The sequence below is a fragment of the Acyrthosiphon pisum genome, chromosome A1 (assembly GCF_005508785.2).
Source record: "Acyrthosiphon pisum isolate AL4f chromosome A1, pea_aphid_22Mar2018_4r6ur, whole genome shotgun sequence".
NCBI classification, from domain to species: Eukaryota; Metazoa; Arthropoda; class Insecta; order Hemiptera; family Aphididae; genus Acyrthosiphon; species Acyrthosiphon pisum.
The window spans coordinates 119784521-119801807 of record NC_042494.1 but is presented as its reverse complement, the minus strand read 5'-3'; the positions used below and the strand labels follow the sequence as shown (position 1 = coordinate 119801807).

At 30.8% G+C, this 17287-nt stretch overlaps 3 protein-coding genes across 3 annotated transcripts in view; all 3 read right to left on the bottom strand.

The window, feature by feature from the left end:
* On the bottom strand, nt 1-6078 carry LOC100573697 (uncharacterized protein PF11_0213-like). Its single transcript, XM_003248131.4, has 3 exons — nt 559-6078; nt 281-451; nt 1-148 (listed from the first exon to the last, which is right to left on the bottom strand). Exons 1-2 carry the CDS (start codon nt 6046-6048, stop codon nt 377-379), a joined length of 5565 nt encoding a protein of 1854 aa, XP_003248179.3. The 5' UTR covers nt 6049-6078; the 3' UTR covers nt 1-148; nt 281-376.
* A 22-nt stretch (nt 6079-6100) lies between these two features.
* On the bottom strand, nt 6101-11699 carry LOC103307678 (protein PFC0760c-like). Its single transcript, XM_029488157.1, has 2 exons — nt 10411-11699; nt 6101-10209 (listed from the first exon to the last, which is right to left on the bottom strand). Exons 1-2 carry the CDS (start codon nt 11522-11524, stop codon nt 6104-6106), a joined length of 5220 nt encoding a protein of 1739 aa, XP_029344017.1. The 5' UTR covers nt 11525-11699; the 3' UTR covers nt 6101-6103.
* The window catches only part of LOC100574293 (protein PFC0760c-like), a 21957-nt gene continuing 16240 nt past the window's right edge, over nt 11571-17287 (bottom strand). Inside the window, exon 9 of the mRNA XM_008190226.3 lies at nt 11571-17246. Within this exon, the coding sequence (XP_008188448.2) occupies nt 11709-17246 (5538 nt within the window). The 3' untranslated portion in view covers nt 11571-11708. The remainder of the gene's footprint in view (nt 17247-17287) is intronic.

The window sequence follows — 17287 nt, the reverse complement described above, 5'->3', positions numbered from 1 at the left end:
TTATTCATAAGATTATAATATATTTCTATGTATTAAATTATTTATATTTTATTGACTATATGTTTTGAAATCCAGATGTAGAAACGTGTTCATTGATATTAATACAATCGCAGTTTATAAATTTGGTTAGTATTTTAAGTACAGGTACCTAGAAAAAAAAGTTTGAATATAGAGGTGCGAAAAATATGTAGGTATTTTTACTGCTCAAAAATTTCAGAACGTAACCGGTATGTAATATGTATAAATAATAAAACAAATAAAGATGTTAAATATAATTTACCTGCGTTAAAACTGTTTACTAATGGAACAATAATAACAAGGTATTTTTCCAAGTTATTATCATGTAGTATAAAGTATTATAAGTACGTATTATGGGTTAGTAAAAAAGTCTTGCTAATGGATTTATGTTTCGGTATTGTGGATAAATAGTGTAAAATAGATATCCATGCCTCTGAAAAAAAACCATGATTAATATTTATGTATTTATTTCATCAGATCGTTTTGAATAAGTACATAAAGGAAATTCAGCCCCATCGGAATTAAAAAAACGAGTCTCACCGTATTAGTATCTCTATTTAGAACTTGATTGTCAGTGTCTTTTAAAATATTAATATCAATATTCTTCATTTTTTTAAGTCTTTTATGTCTAAGCCTTTTCTGTTTCAGTGCAGTACCATCATTAGTAATGTTTATATTATAGGTTTCTTCTAAATTAACATTATTTTCATCTGAAATTTTATCTTCGTTATCCACAGGGCTTTCTTTAAAATTGTAAGTTTTACTAGTTTTTAAAGGTTTCTTATGCTTTTTATGTTTACGCTTTTTATGTTTATGCGTTATCTCGTTTGGTACATTATTTTGATTATTATTACGACTCGAATCTTCATCACTGACATCCACAGGAATCTCTTTATTTTTATACTTGATAAATTTGGAGTGTTTCATATGTTTTGACTTTTTTTTAGGCGACGAATTTTTGCTTTTAGTTAAATTAGTTTTTTTGGAGTTTTTTGATTTACTTTTAATTTTTAAACCTTTTACAGAATCATCATCTTCATTACTCATTTGAAGGCTAGAACTATTATTGACTTCATTAGTTTCATGGGGTGATATGTTTTCTATTATCTTTCTTTTCGTTTTATTAATATTTTTTTTATTTCGTGAAACTTCGACATCAGCATCATTAATATAATTTTTCTTATGACTTTTCTTTTTAACCCTATCATCATCATAATCATCATCAACATCAACATCGCTATCAATCATTTCATTTTTTTTGCGACTTTTATTCTTTTTATGCTTGTCATCTTCATCCTTTTTATCATTTTTCTTATGAATTTTATATTTTGTATGGCTGCCATCAACATCATCATTATTATCATCTTCACCATCATCATAACTATCATTTTTATCATTTTTCTTCTTTTTTTTCTTCTTTTTATGCCTGTCGTGTTTTGAATGCTTTTTATGTTTTTTATTGCGCCTCTTATGTTTTTTATGTTTATCTTTCTTTGGTTTTGTAGATTCCTTGATTACATTTTCATCATTACTTTTATAACTTATCATTGTTTCATGACTTTCTACTGATTTCTTTCTTTTTGAATCTAGCTCTGAATCAAGCTCTTCTATATTATTTTTTGGTTTACTAATAGGTAAATCATTCATAAGTATAATTTTTTTTGTACCAGGATCATCAGATGTTAAATTGTAACTTTGTGTGATGTAAGAACTATTGTTAGATAATAAATCCAATTTAGAAATTTTGTCATCAATATTATTGATTTTTTTTAACTGTTCTGACATTTTCTGGATGATATCTTCGTACATTTTATCAGTATTTCCTTTATCATCATAAGTATTTTTGACAGTTTTAGTTTCTGACATAATTTTTTTATCATTATTAATATGACTAGAAATTATATTCTTCATAGTATAACCCACGGACTGATTTATATCATTATTATAATGATCAGATTCCTTATGTATACTAAAATCGTTATTTTTTTTTGGCGGAACTTTTTCCCATAAATTATTTGAATCACCGCCCTCAATATATTTTGTGCTAAACTTAGGTAACATGTACCCATATGGATTATCATCTTCATTCAGTAAATTATAATCTGACATAATAGGGGTTTTATTCATGGTGTGTTCAATGTTAGGTGCTGTTCGCCAAAATTCATTATTTTCTTGTTTGAAACGATTAACTGGAATATTTTGATTATGATTTTCTGATAAATATTTGGAATTATCCATGATGAACTTGGTTTCTCGACCAGGATTAAAATTAATTGCTTCATCGTCATCCAGAAAACTATTATTATGTTTATAAACTTCATTAACAACCGATGAGTGTTCGTCTTTATTAGTTATTAAAATATGTTTATCAGGGTTAGAAATTTTGGAGTTGGGTGAATTTGGTTTAACACCGTACTGGCCAGAATTTGAAAAATTAACTTCATACTCAGAATTTCCTGGAAAAAATTTGTCATGTACATTGGTAGAAGGTACTTTAATATTACCAGTTTTATTCTGAATTATAATTTTATTTGGTAATTTAACTTCAGTTTTATTTACATCAGAAATCTCGTCATCTTTCAAAATACTTGGAATAGATATAACGTTACTTTTAACATTCACAGCATCATCATCGGATGTAGGTTTCCCAGTTTCCAATTCAAATGGATTTGATTGGATAACTTTATGAAGAATACTATCACCGTCCAATTCACTATTCTTATCAAAATATAAGTCTTTTTCAGAATTTGGTAGTTTATCCGTCATCAGCACTAAATCGATTGATTTATCACTTGGTTTTTCTTCATTAGCCTTTTTATATGAAAGATCATTATTTGAGGCAAATTCATCTTCTGGCTTTATATCAGAGAAATTCAGTGTACCAATACTATCATCTGTCTCTGGTTTAATTGTCTTGCAATTAATATTGGGACTCAATTTATTCTTTTCCGTTATACTTTTATCTTGTTTGTCTTTTATATTAGGTGATTTATCTACAGATGTTTTAAAATCGGAATCTTCCATTGTCATACCACCCAAGTTGTTGTATTCGTCCGAAATGTCAAATATTTTTATATCCTTATCAGGATTATCTAAAGTTACGGGTTTTCTATAAATTTTTGGTTTATCAAGTTTATTTGAAATAGATTCTTCTGTAATATGAGGTTTTTCGATTATTGTCTTTGAATTGGGATTTAATTTTTCCAAAGATTTATTTTTTTCTCTTATAATTTGACTGTTGTTGTCATTTGGAGTTGAAAATTCAGTAGTCTCGTGTTTTAAATTTTGTAAACTCAAGTCATTTTTTTCCATCGGTGTAACATTTACATCATCAAAGTTTATTGAAGTTAATTGTGAGTCATCCTCATCTTTGAGACTTTTTAATAATTCTTCAATTGAACTTACTGATTTATCGTCTAGATCAATAACTTTTTGGTTCCCAGGTGAATTCTTAGAATTACCTTCATCGTCTTTTGATAGACATGTAACAGGTATAACGTTAATTTTACCATTATCAGCATCATCATTGGATATAGGTTTTCCAGTATCCGATGCAAAAAGACTTGGTTGGGGTACTTTATTAAGAATATTCTCACCGTCCATTTTCCAATCTTTTCCCGGAGGTCCGTCTGTTGATAATATTTTTTCAGAATTGGGTATTTTATCCGTCGTCGGCACTAAATTAATTGATTGATCACTTGGTTTTTCTTCATTGGTTTTTTCATATGAAAGATCATTAATGAAAGCTAAATGATCATCAGGAATTTCATCAGAGAAATTCAGAGTACCAATACTATCATCTGTCTCTGGTTTAATTGTTTTGCAATTAATATTGGGAGTAGATTTATTCTTTTCCGTTATACTTTTATCTTGTTTGTCTTTTATATTAGGTAATTTATCTACAGATGTTTTAAAATCGGAATCTTCCATTGTCATTCCACCCAAGTTGTTGTATTCGTCCGAAATGTCTAATATTTTTATATCCTTATCAGGATTATCTAAAGTTACGGGTTTTCTATAAATTTTTGGTTTATCAAGTTTATTTGAAATAGATTCTTCTGTAATATTAGGTTTTTCGATTATTGTATTTGAATTGGGATTTAATTTTTCCAAAGATTTATTTTTTTCTCTTATAATTTGACTGTTGTTGTCATTTGGAGTTGAAAATTCAGTAGTCTCGTGTTTTAAATTTGGTAAACTCAAGTCGTTTTTTTCCATCGGTGTAACATTTACATCATCAAAGTCTATTGCAGTTAATTGTGAGTCATCCTCATCTTTGAGACTATTTAATAATTCTTCAATTGAACTTACTGATTTATCGTCTAGATCAATAACTTTTTGGTTCCCAGGTGAATTCTTAGAATTACCTTCATCGTCTTTTGATAGACTTGGAACAGGTATAACGTTACTTTTACCATTATCAGCATCATCATTGGACATAGGTTTTCCAGTATCCGATTCAAAAAGACTTGGTTGAGGTACTTTATTAAGAATATTCTCACCGTCCATTTTCCAATCTTTTCCTGGAGGTTCGTCTGTTGATAATATTTTTTCAGAATCGGGTATTTTATCCGTCGTCGGCACTAAATTAATTGATTGATCACTTTGTTTTTCTTCATTGGACTTTTCATATGATAGATCATTAATGAACGCTAATTGATCATCTGGAATTTCATCAGAGAAATTCAGAGTACCAATACTATCATCTGTCTCTGGTTTAATTGTTTTGCAATTAATATTGGGAGTAGATTTATTCTTTTCCATTATACTTTTATCTTGTTTGTCTTTTATATTAGGTGATTTATCTACAGATGTTTTAAAATCGGAATCTTCCATTGTCATACCACCCAAGTTGTTGTATTCGTCCGAAATGTCAAATATTTTTATATCCTTATCAGGATTATCTAAAGTTACGGGTTTTCTATAAATTTTTGGTTTATCAAGTTTATTGAAATAGATTCTTCTGTAATATGAGGTTTTTCGATTATTGTATTTGAATTGGGATTTAATTTTTCCCAAAGATTTATTTTTTTCTCTTATAATTTGACTGTTGTTGTCATTTGGAGTTGAAAATTCAGTAGTCTCGTGTTTTAAATTTTGTAAACTCAAGTCATTTTTTTCCATCGGTGTAACATTTACATCATCAAAGTTTATTGAAGTTAATTGTGAGTCATCCTCATCTTTGAGACTATTTAATAATTCTTCAATTGAACTTACTGATTTATCGTCTAGATCAATAACTTTTTGGTTCCCAGGTGAATTCTTAGAATTACCTTCATCGTCTTTTGATAGACTTGGAACAGGTATAACGTTACTTTTACTATTATCAGCATCATCATTGGACATAGGTTTTCCAGTATCCGATTCAAAAAGACTTGGTTGGGGTACTTTATTAAGAATATTCTCATCGTCTATTTTCCAATCTTTTCCCGGAGGTTCGTCTGTTGATAATATTTTTTCAGAATCGGGTATTTTATCTGTTGTCGGCACTAAATTAATTGATTGATCACTTGGTTTTTCTTCATTGGTTTTTTCATATGAAAGATCATTAATGAACGCTAATTGATCATCAGGAATTTCATCAGAGAAATTCAGAGTACCAATACTATCATCTGTCTCTGGTTTAATTGTTTTGCAATTAATATTGGGACTAGATTTATTCTTTTCCGTTATACTTTTATCTTGTTTGTCTTTTATATTAGGTGATTTATCTACAAATGTTTTAAAATCGGAATCTTCCATTGTCATACCACCCAAGTTGTTGTATTCGTCGGAAATGTCTAATATTCTTATATCCTTATCAGGATTATCTAAAGTTACGGGTTTTCTATAAATTTTTGGTTTATCAAGTTTATTTGAAATAGATTCTTCTGTAATATGAGGTTTTTCGATTATTGTATTTGAATTGGGATTTAATTTTTCCACAGATTTATTTTTTTCTCTTATAATTTGACTGTTGTTGTCATTTGGAATTGAAAATTCAGTAGTCTCGTGTTTTAAATTTGGTAAACTCAAGTCATTTTTTTCCATCGGTGTAACATTTACATCATCAAAGTTTATTGAAGTTAATTGTGAGTCATCCTCATCATTTGAGACTTTTTAATAATTCTTCAATTGAACTTACTGATTTATCGTCTAGATCAATAACTTTTTGGTTCCCAGGTGAATTCTTAGAATTACCTTCATCGTCTTTTGATAGACATGTAACAGGTATAACGTTAATTTTACCATTATCAGCATCATCATTGGATATAGGTTTTCCAGTATCCGATGCAAAAAGACTTGGTTGGGGTACTTTATTAACAATATTCTCACCGTCCATTTTCCAATCTTTTCCCGGAGATCCGTCTGTTGATAATATTTTTTCAGAATTGGGTATTTTATCCGTCGTCGGCACTAAATTAATTGATTGATCACTTGGTTTTTCTTCATTGGTTTTTTCATATGAAAGATCATTAATGAAAGCTAAATGATCATCAGGAATTTCATCAGAGAAATTCAGAGTACCAATACTATCATCTGTCTCTGGTTTAATTGTTTTGCAATTAATATTGGGAGTAGATTTATTCTTTTCCATTATACTTTTATCTTGTTTGTCTTTTATATTAGGTGATTTATCTACAGATGTTTTAAAATCGGAATCTTCCATTGTCATACCACCCAAGTTGTTGTATTCGTCCGAAATGTCAAATATTTTTATATCCTTATCAGGATTATCTAAAGTTACGGGTTTTCTATAAATTTTTGGTTTATCAAGTTTATTTGAAATAGATTCTTCTGTAATATGAGGTTTTTCGATTATTGTATTTGAATTGGGATTTAATTTTTCCACAGATTTATTTTTTTCTCTTATAATTTGACTGTTGTTGTCATTTGGAGTTGAAAATTCAGTAGTCTCGTGTTTTAAATTTTGTAAACTCAAGTCATTTTTTTCCATCGGTGTAACATTTACATCATCAAAGTTTATTGAAGTTAATTGTGAGTCATCCTCATCTTTGAGACTTTTTAATAATTCTTCAATTGAACTTACTGATTTATCGTCTAGATCAATTACTTTTTGGTTCCCACGTGAATTCTTAGAATTACCTTCATCGTCTTTTGATAGACTTGGAACAGGTATAACGTTACTTTTACCATTATCAGCATCATCATTGGACATAGGTTTTCCAGTATCCGATTCAAAAAGACTTGGTCGGGGTACTTTATTAAGAATATTCTCATCGTCTATTTTCCAATCTTTTCCCGGAGGTTCGTCTGTTGATAATATTTTTTCAGAATCGGGTATTTTATCCGTTGTCGGCACTAAATTAATTGATTGATCACTTGGTTTTTCTTCATTGGTTTTTTCATATGAAAGATCATTAATGAACGCTAATTGATCATCAGGAATTTCATCAGAGAAATTCAGAGTACCAATACTATCATCTGTCTCTGGTTTAATTGTTTTGCAATTAATATTGGGACTAGATTTATTCTTTTCCGTTATACTTTTATCTTGTTTGTCTTTTATATTAGGTGATTTATCTACAAATGTTTTAAAATCGGAATCTTCCATTGTCATACCACCCAAGTTGTTGTATTCGTCGGAAATGTCTAATATTCTTATATCCTTATCAGGATTATCTAAAGTTACGGGTTTTCTATAAATTTTTGGTTTATCAAGTTTATTTGAAATAGATTCTTCTGTAATATGAGGTTTTTCGATTATTGTCTTTGAATTGGGATTTAATTTTTCCAAAGATTTATTTTTTTCTCTTATAATTTGACTGTTGTTGTCTTTTGGAATTGAAAATTCAGTAGTCTCGTGTTTTAAATTTGGTGAACTCAAGTCATTTTTTTCCATAAGTGTAACATTGTTCCCTCCCGTGGTTATATTTGGTACGCTATTTGATACCTTTAATATTTCTTTTGAATTTGGTGCGAGTGGCTTAATGGAGTTCTGTGGAGATCCTTTTTCGTTATTAGTATTTGATTCCAAAGGTGTAGTTAATTCATGTTTTATTATTTTTGGTTGTTTATTATTATCTGACCGTTTTTTTCCCAACTTTTTTGTTTTAGGATTTAAGGGGTCTTTTAAGTCGTTTAAAATATGATTTTCTTTAATATCTTCGATATCGCTGTAATCTGGAATTTCCTGTTTTGTATCTACTGACGATGGATATGATCCATTATTCTGGTCATCTAGATTATCATCTGAATTCGAGTTCAGCCCATCCATTATAGTATCAATATCTTCAGGTTCGGGGGTGTTTGTTACATTATCATCATTTCCTCCCGTGGTTAGATTCGGTACGCTATTTGATACCTTTAATATTTCTTTTGAATTTGGTGCGAGTGGCTTAATGGAGTTCTGTGGAGATCCTTTTTCGTTATTAGTATTTGATTCCAAAGGTGTAGTTAATTCATGTTTTATTATTTTTGGTTGTTTATTATTATCTGACCTTTTTTTTCCCAACTTTTTTGTTTTAGGATTTAAGGGGTCTTTTAAGTCGTTTAAAATATCATTTTCTTTAATATCTTCGATATCGCTGTAATCTGGAATTTCCTGTTTTGTATCTACTGACGATGGATATCTTCCATTATTCTGATCATCTAGATTATCATCTGAATTCGAGTTCAGCCCATCCATTATAGTATCAATATCATCAGGTTCGGGGGTGTTTGTTACATTATCATCATTTCCTCCCGTGGTTAGATTCGGTACGCTATTTGATACCTTTAATATTTCTTTTGAATTTGGTGCGAGTGGCTTAATAGAGTTCTGTGGAGATCCTTTTTCGTTATTAGTATTTGATTCCAAAGGTGTAGTTAATTCATGTTTTATTATTTTTGGTTGTTTATTATTATCTGACCTTTTTTTCCCCAACTTTTTTGTTTTAGGATTTAAGGGGTCTTTTAAGTCGTTTAAAATATCATTTTCTTTAATATCTTCGATATCGCTGTAATCTGGAATTTCCTGTTTTGAATCTACTGACGATGGATATGATCCATTATTCTGGCCTTCTAGATTATCATCTGAATTCGAGTTCAGCCCATCCATTATAGTATCAATATCTTCAGGTTCGGGGGTGTTTGTTACATTATCATCATTTCCTCCCGTGGTTAGATTCGGTACGCTATTTGATACCTTTAATATTTCTTTTGAATTTGGTGCGAGTGGCTTAATAGAGTTCTGTGGAGATCCTTTTTCGTTATTAGTATTTGATTCCAAAGGTGTAGTTAATTCATGTTTTATTATTTTTGGTTGTTTATTATTATCTGACCTTTTTTTTCCCAACTTTTTTGTTTTAGGATTTAAGGGGTCTTTTAAGTCGTTTAAAATATCATTTTCTTTAATATCTTCGATATCGCTGTAATCTGGAATTTCCTGTTTTGTATCTACTGACGATGGATATGATCCATTATTCTGGTCATCTAGATTATCATCTGAATTCGAGTTCAGCCCATCCATTATAGTATCAATATCTTCAGGTTCGGGGGTGTTTGTTACATTATCATCATTTCCTCCCGTGGTAAGATTCGGTACGCTATTTGATACCTTTAATATTTCTTTTGAATTTGGTGCGAGTGGCTTAATGGAGTTCTGTGGAGATCCTTTTTCGTTATTAGTATTTGATTCCAAAGGTGTAGTTAATTCATGTTTTATTATTTTTGGTTGTTTATTATTATCTGACCGTTTTTTTCCCAACTTTTTTGTTTTAGGATTAAAGGGGTCTTTTAAGTCATTTAAAATATCATTTTCTTTAATATCTTCGATATCGCTGTAATCTGGAATTTCCTGTTTTGTGTCTAATGACGATGGATATGATCCATTATTCTGGTCGTCTAGATTATCATCTGAATTCGAGTTCAGTCCATCCATTATAGTATCAATATCTTCAGGTTCGGGGGTGTTTGTTACATTATCATCATTTCCTCCCGTGGTTAGATTCGGTACGCTATTTGATACCTTTAATATTTCTTTTGAATTTGGTGCGAGTGGCTTAATAGAGTTCTGTGGAGATCCTTTTTCGTTATTAGTATTTGATTCCAAAGGTGTAGTTAATTCATGTTTTATTATTTTTGGTTGTTTATTATTATCTGACCGTTTTTTTCCCAACTTTTTTGTTTTAGGATTTAAGGGGTCTTTTAAGTCGTTTAAAATATGATTTTCTTTAATATCTTCGATATCGCTGTAATCTGGAATTTCCTGTTTTGTTTCTAATGACGATGGATCTGATCCATTATTCTGGTCATCTAGATTTTCATCTGAATTCGAGTTTAGCCCATCCATTATAGTATCAATATCATCAGGTTCGGGGGTGTTTGTTACATTATCATCATTCCCTCCCGTGGTTAGATTCGGAACGCTATTTGATACCTTTAATATTTCTTTTGAATTTGGTGCGAGTGGTTTAATAGAGTTCTGTGGAGATCCTTTTTCGTTATTAGTATTTGATTCCAAAGGTGTAGTTAATTCATGTTTTATTATTTTTGGTTGTTTATTATTATCTGACCTTTTTTTTCCCAACTTTTTTGTTTTAGGATTTAAGGGGTCTTTTAAGTCGTTTAAAATATCATTTTCTTTAATATCTTCGATATCGCTGTAATCTGGAATTTCCTGCTTTGTATCTAATGACGATGGATATGATCCATTATTCTGGTCATCTAGATTATCATCTGAATTCGAGTTCAGTCCATCCATTATAGTATCAATATCATCACGTTCTGGAGTGTTTGTTACATTATCATCATTTCCTCCCGTGGTTAGATTCGGTACGCTATTTGATACCTTTAGTATTTCTTTTGAATTTGGTGCGAGTGGCTTAATAGAGTTCTGTGGAGATCCTTTTTCGTTATTAGTATTTGATTCCAAAGGTGTAGTTAATTCATGTTTTATTATTTTTGGTTGTTTATTATTATCTGACCTTTTTTTCCCCAACTTTTTTGTTTTAGGATTTAAGGGGTCTTTTAAGTCGTTTAAAATATCATTTTCTTTAATATCTTCGATATCGCTGTAATCTGGAATTTCCTGTTTTGTATCTACTGACGATGGATATCTTCCATTATTCTGGTCATCTAGATTATCATCTGAATTCGAGTTCAGCCCATCCATTATAGTATCAATATCTTCAGGTTCGGGGGTGTTTGTTACATTATCATCATTTCCTCCCGTGGTTAGATTCGGTACGCTATTTGATACCTTTATTATTTCTTTTGAATTTGGTGCGAGTGGCTTAATAGAGTTCTGTGGAGATCCTTTTTCGTTATTAGTATTTGATTCCAAAGGTGTAGTTAATTCATGTTTTATTATTTTTGGTTGTTTATTATTATCTGACCGTTTTTTTCCCAACTTTTTTGTTTTAGGATTTAAGGGGTCTTTTAAGTCGTTTAAAATATGATTTTCTTTAATATCTTCGATATCGCTGTAATCTGGAATTTCCTGTTTTGTTTCTAATGACGATGGATCTGATCCATTATTCTGGTCATCTAGATTTTCATCTGAATTCGAGTTTAGCCCATCCATTATAGTATCAATATCATCAGGTTCGGGGGTGTTTGTTACATTATCATCATTTCCTCCCGTGGTTAGATTCGGTACGCTATTTGATACCTTTAATATTTCTTTTGAATTTGGTGCGAGTGGCTTAATAGAGTTCTGTGGAGATCCTTTTTCGTTATTAGTATTTGATTCTAAAGGTGTAGTTAATTCATGTTTTATTATTTTTGGGTTGTTTATTATTATCTGACCGTTTTTTTCCCAACTTTTTTGTTTTAGGATTTAAGGGGTCTTTTAAGTCGTTTAAAATATGATTTTCTTTAATATCTTCGATATCGCTGTAATCTGGAATTTCCTGTTTTGTGTCTAATGACGATGGATATGATCCATTATTCTGGTCATCTAGATTTTCATCTGAATTCGAGTTTAGCCCATCCATTATAGTATCAATATCATCAGGTTCGGGGGTGTTTGTTACATTATCATCATTTCCTCCCGTGATTAGATTCGGTACGCTATTTGATACCTTTAATATTTCTTTTGAATTTGGTGCGAGTGGCTTAATAGAGTTCTGTGGAGATCCTTTTTCGTTATTAGTATTTGATTCCATCGGTGTAGTTAATTCATGTTTTATTATTTTTGGTTGTTTATTATTATCAGACCGTTTTTTTCCCAACTTTTTTGTTTTAGGATTTAAGGGGTCTTTTAAGTCGTTTAAAATATCATTTTCTTTAATATCTTCGGTATCGCCGTAATCTGGAATTTCCTGTTTTGTGTCTAATGACGATGGATATGATCCATTATTCTGGTCATCTAGATTATCATCTGAATTCGAGTTCAGTCCATCCATTATAGTATCAATATCATCACGTTCTGGGGTGTTTGTTACATTATCATCATTTCCTCCCGTGGTTAGATTCGGTACGCTATTTGATACCTTTAGTATTTCTTTTGAATTTGGTGCGAGTGGCTTAATAGAGTTCTGTGGAGATCCTTTTTCGTTATTAGTATTTGATTCCAAAGGTGTAGTTAATTCATGTTTTATTATTTTTGGTTGTTTATTATTATCTGACCTTTTTTTTCCCAACTTTTTTGTTTTAGGATTTAAGGGGTCTTTTAAGTCGTTTAAAATATCATTTTCTTTAATATCTTCGATATCGCTGTAATCTGGAATTTCCTGTTTTGTATCTACTGACGATGGATATGATCCATTATTCTGGTCATCTAGATTATCATCTGAATTCGAGTTCAGCCCATCCATTATAGTATCAATATCTTCAGGTTCGGGGGTGTTTGTTACATTATCATCATTTCCTCCCGTGGTTAGATTCGGTACGCTATTTGATACCTTTAATATTTCTTTTGAATTTGGTGCGAGTGGCTTAATAGAGTTCTGTGGAGATCCTTTTTCGTTATTAGTATTTGATTCCAAAGGTGTAGTTAATTCATGTTTTATTATTTTTGGTTGTTTATTATTATCAGACCGTTTTTTTCCCAACTTTTTTGTTTTAGGATTTAAGGGGTCTTTTAAGTCGTTTAAAATATGATTTTCTTTAATATCTTCGATATCGCTGTAATCTGGAATTTCCTGTTTTGTTTCTAATGACGATGGATCTGATCCATTATTCTGGTCATCTAGATTATCATCTGAATTCGAGTTCAGTCCATCCATTATAGTATCAATATCATCACGTTCTGGGGTGTTTGTTACATTATCATCATTTCCTCCCGTGGTTAGATTCGGTAGGCTATTTGATACCTTTAGTATTTCTTTTGAATTTGGTGCGAGTGGCTTAATAGAGTTCTGTGGAGATCCTTTTTCGTTATTAGTATTTGATTCCAAAGGTGTAGTTAATTCATGTTTTATTATTTTTGGTTGTTTATTATTATCTGACCGTTTTTTTCCCAACTTTTTTGTTTTAGGATTTAAGGGGTCTTTTAAGTCGTTTAAAATATCATTTTCTTTAATATCTTCGATATCGCTGTAATCTGGAATTTCCTGTTTTGTGTCTAATGACGATGGATATGATCCATTATTCTGGTCATCTAGATTATCACTTGAATTCGAGTTCAGTCCATCCATTATAGTATAAATATCATCACGTTCTGGGGTGTTTGTTACATTATCATCATTTCCTCCCGTGGTTAGATTCGGTACGCTATTTGATACCTTTAATATTTCTTTTGAATTTGGTCTGAGTGGCTTAATAGAGTTCTGTGGAGATCCTTTTTCGTTATTAGTATTTGATTCCAAAGGTGTAGTTAATTCATGTTTTATTATTTTTGGTTGTTTATTATTATCTGACCGTTTTTTTCCCAACTTTTTTGTTTTAGGATTTAAGGGGTCTTTTAAGTCGTTTAAAATATCATTTTCTTTAATATCTTCGATATCGCTGTAATCTGGAATTTCCTGTTTTGTATCTACTGACGATGGATATGATCCATTATTCTGGTCATCTAGATTATCATCTGAATTCGAGTTCAGCCCATCCATTATAGTATCAATATCTTCAGGTTCGGGGGTGTTTGTTACATTATCATCATTTCCTCCCGTGGTTAGATTCGGTACGCTATTTGATACCTTTAATATTTCTTTTGAATTTGGTGCGAGTGGCTTAATAGAGTTCTGTGGAGATCCTTTTTCGTTATTAGTATTTGATTCCAAAGGTGTAGTTAATTCATGTTTTATTATTTTTGGTTGTTTATTATTATCTGACCGTTTTTTTCCCAACTTTTTTGTTTTAGGATTTAAGGGGTCTTTTAAGTCGTTTAAAATATGATTTTCTTTAATATCTTCGATATCGCTGTAATCTGGAATTTCCTGTTTTGTTTCTAATGACGAGGGATCTGATCCATTATTCTGGTCATCTAGATTTTCATCTGAATTCGAGTTTAGCCCATCCATTATAGTATCAATATCATCAGGTTCGGGGGTGTTTGTTACATTATCATCATTTCCTCCCGTGATTAGATTCGGAACGCTATTTGATACCTTTAATATTTCTTTTGAATTTGGTGCGAGTGGTTTAATAGAGTTCTGTGGAGATCCTTTTTCGTTATTAGTATTTGATTCCAAAGGTGTAGTTAATTCATGTTTTATTATTTTTGGTTGTTTATTATTATCTGACCTTTTTTTTCCCAACTTTTTTGTTTTAGGATTTAAGGGGTCTTTTAAGTCGTTTAAAATATCATTTTCTTTAATATCTTCGATATCGCTGTAATCTGGAATTTCCTGTTTTGTATCTAATGACGATGGATATGATCCATTATTCTGGTCATCTAGATTCTCATCTGAATTCGAGTTCAGTCCATCCATTATAGTATCAATATCATCACGTTCTGGAGTGTTTGTTACATTATCATCATTTCCTCCCGTGGTTAGATTCGGTACGCTATTTGATACCTTTAGTATTTCTTTTGAATTTGGTGCGAGTGGCTTAATAGAGTTCTGTGGAGATCCTTTTTCGTTATTAGTATTTGATTCCAAAGGTGTAGTTAATTCATGTTTTATTATTTTTGGTTGTTTATTATTATCTGACCTTTTTTTCCCCAACTTTTTTGTTTTAGGATTTAAGGGGTCTTTTAAGTCGTTTAAAATATCATTTTCTTTAATATCTTCGTATATCGCTGTAATCTGGAATTTCCTGTTTGTATCTACTGACGATGGATATGATCCATTATTCTGGTCATCTAGATTATCATCTGAATTCGAGTTCAGCCCATCCATTATAGTATCAATATCTTCAGGTTCGGGGGTGTTTGTTACATTATCATCATTTCCTCCCGTGGTTAGATTCGGTACGCTATTTGATACCTTTAATATTTCTTTTGAATTTGGTGCGAGTGGCTTAATAGAGTTCTGTGGAGATCCTTTTTCGTTATTAGTATTTGATTCCAAAGGTGTAGTTAATTCATGTTTTATTATTTTTGGTTGTTTATTATTATCTGACCGTTTTTTTCCCAACTTTTTTGTTTTAGGATTTAAGGGGTCTTTTAAGTCGTTTAAAATATCATTTTCTTTAATATCTTCGATATCGCTGTAATCTGGAATTTCCTGTTTTGTTTCTAATGACGATGGATCTGATCCATTATTCTGGTCATCTAGATTTTCATCTGAATTCGAGTTTAGCCCATCCATTATAGTATCAATATCATCAGGTTCGGGGGTGTTTGTTACATTATCATCATTTCCTCCCGTGGTTAGATTCGGAACGCTATTTGATACCTTTAATATTTCTTTTGAATTTGGTGCGAGTGGTTTAATAGAGTTCTGTGGAGATCCTTTTTCGTTATTAGTATTTGATTCCAAAGGTGTAGTTAATTCATGTTTTATTATTTTTGGTTGTTTATTATTATCTGACCGTTTTTTTCCCAACTTTTTTGTTTTAGGATTTAAGGGGTCTTTTAAGTCGTTTAAAATATCATTTTCTTTAATATCTTCGATATCGCTGTAATCTGGAATTTCCTGTTTTGTATCTAATGACGATGGATATGATCCATTATTCTGGTCATCTAGATTCTCATCTGAATTCGAGTTCAGTCCATCCATTATAGTATCAATATCATCACGTTCTGGAGTGTTTGTTACATTATCATCATTTCCTCCCGTGGTTAGATTCGGTACGCTATTTGATACCTTTAGTATTTCTTTTGAATTTGGTGCGAGTGGCTTAATAGAGTTCTGTGGAGATCCTTTTTCGTTATTAGTATTTGATTCCAAAGGTGTAGTTAATTCATGTTTTATTATTTTTGGTTGTTTATTATTATCTGACCTTTTTTTCCCCAACTTTTTTGTTTTAGGATTTAAGGGGTCTTTTAAGTCGTTTAAAATATCATTTTCTTTAATATCTTCGATATCGCTGTAATCTGGAATTTCCTGTTTTGTATCTACTGACGATGGATATGATCCATTATTCTGGTCATCTAGATTATCATCTGAATTCGAGTTCAGCCCATCCATTATAGTATCAATATCTTCAGGTTCGGGGGTGTTTGTTACATTATCATCATTTCCTCCCGTGGTTAGATTCGGTACGCTATTTGATACCTTTAATATTTCTTTTGAATTTGGTGCGAGTGGCTTAATAGAGTTCTGTGGAGATCCTTTTTCGTTATTAGTATTTGATTCCAAAGGTGTAGTTAATTCATGTTTTATTATTTTTGGTTGTTTATTATTATCTGACCGTTTTTTCCCCAACTTTTTTGTTTTAGGATTTAAGGGGTCTTTTAAGTCGTTTAAAATATCATTTTCTTTAATATCTTCGATATCGCTGTAATCTGGAATTTCCTGTTTTGTTTCTAATGACGATGGATCTGATCCATTATTCTGGTCATCTAGATTTTCATCTGAATTCGAGTTTAGCCCATCCATTATAGTATCAATATCATCAGGTTCGGGGGTGTTTGTTACATTATCATCATTTCCTCCCGTGGTTAGATTCGGAACGCTATTTGATACCTTTAATATTTCTTTTGAATTTGGTGCGAGTGGTTTAATAGAGTTCTGTGGAGATCCTTTTTCGTTATTAGTATTTGATTCCAAAGGTGTAGTTAATTCATGTTTTATTATTTTTGGTTGTTTATTATTATCTGACCGTTTTTTTCCCAACTTTTTTGTTTTAGGATTTAAGGGGTCTTTTAAGTGGTTTAAAATATCATTTTCTTTAATATCTTCGGTATCGCTGTAATCTGGAATTTCCTGTTTTGTTTCTAATGACGATGGATATGATCCATTATTCTGGTCATCTAGATTTTCATCTGATTCGAGTTCAGTCCATCCATTATAGTATC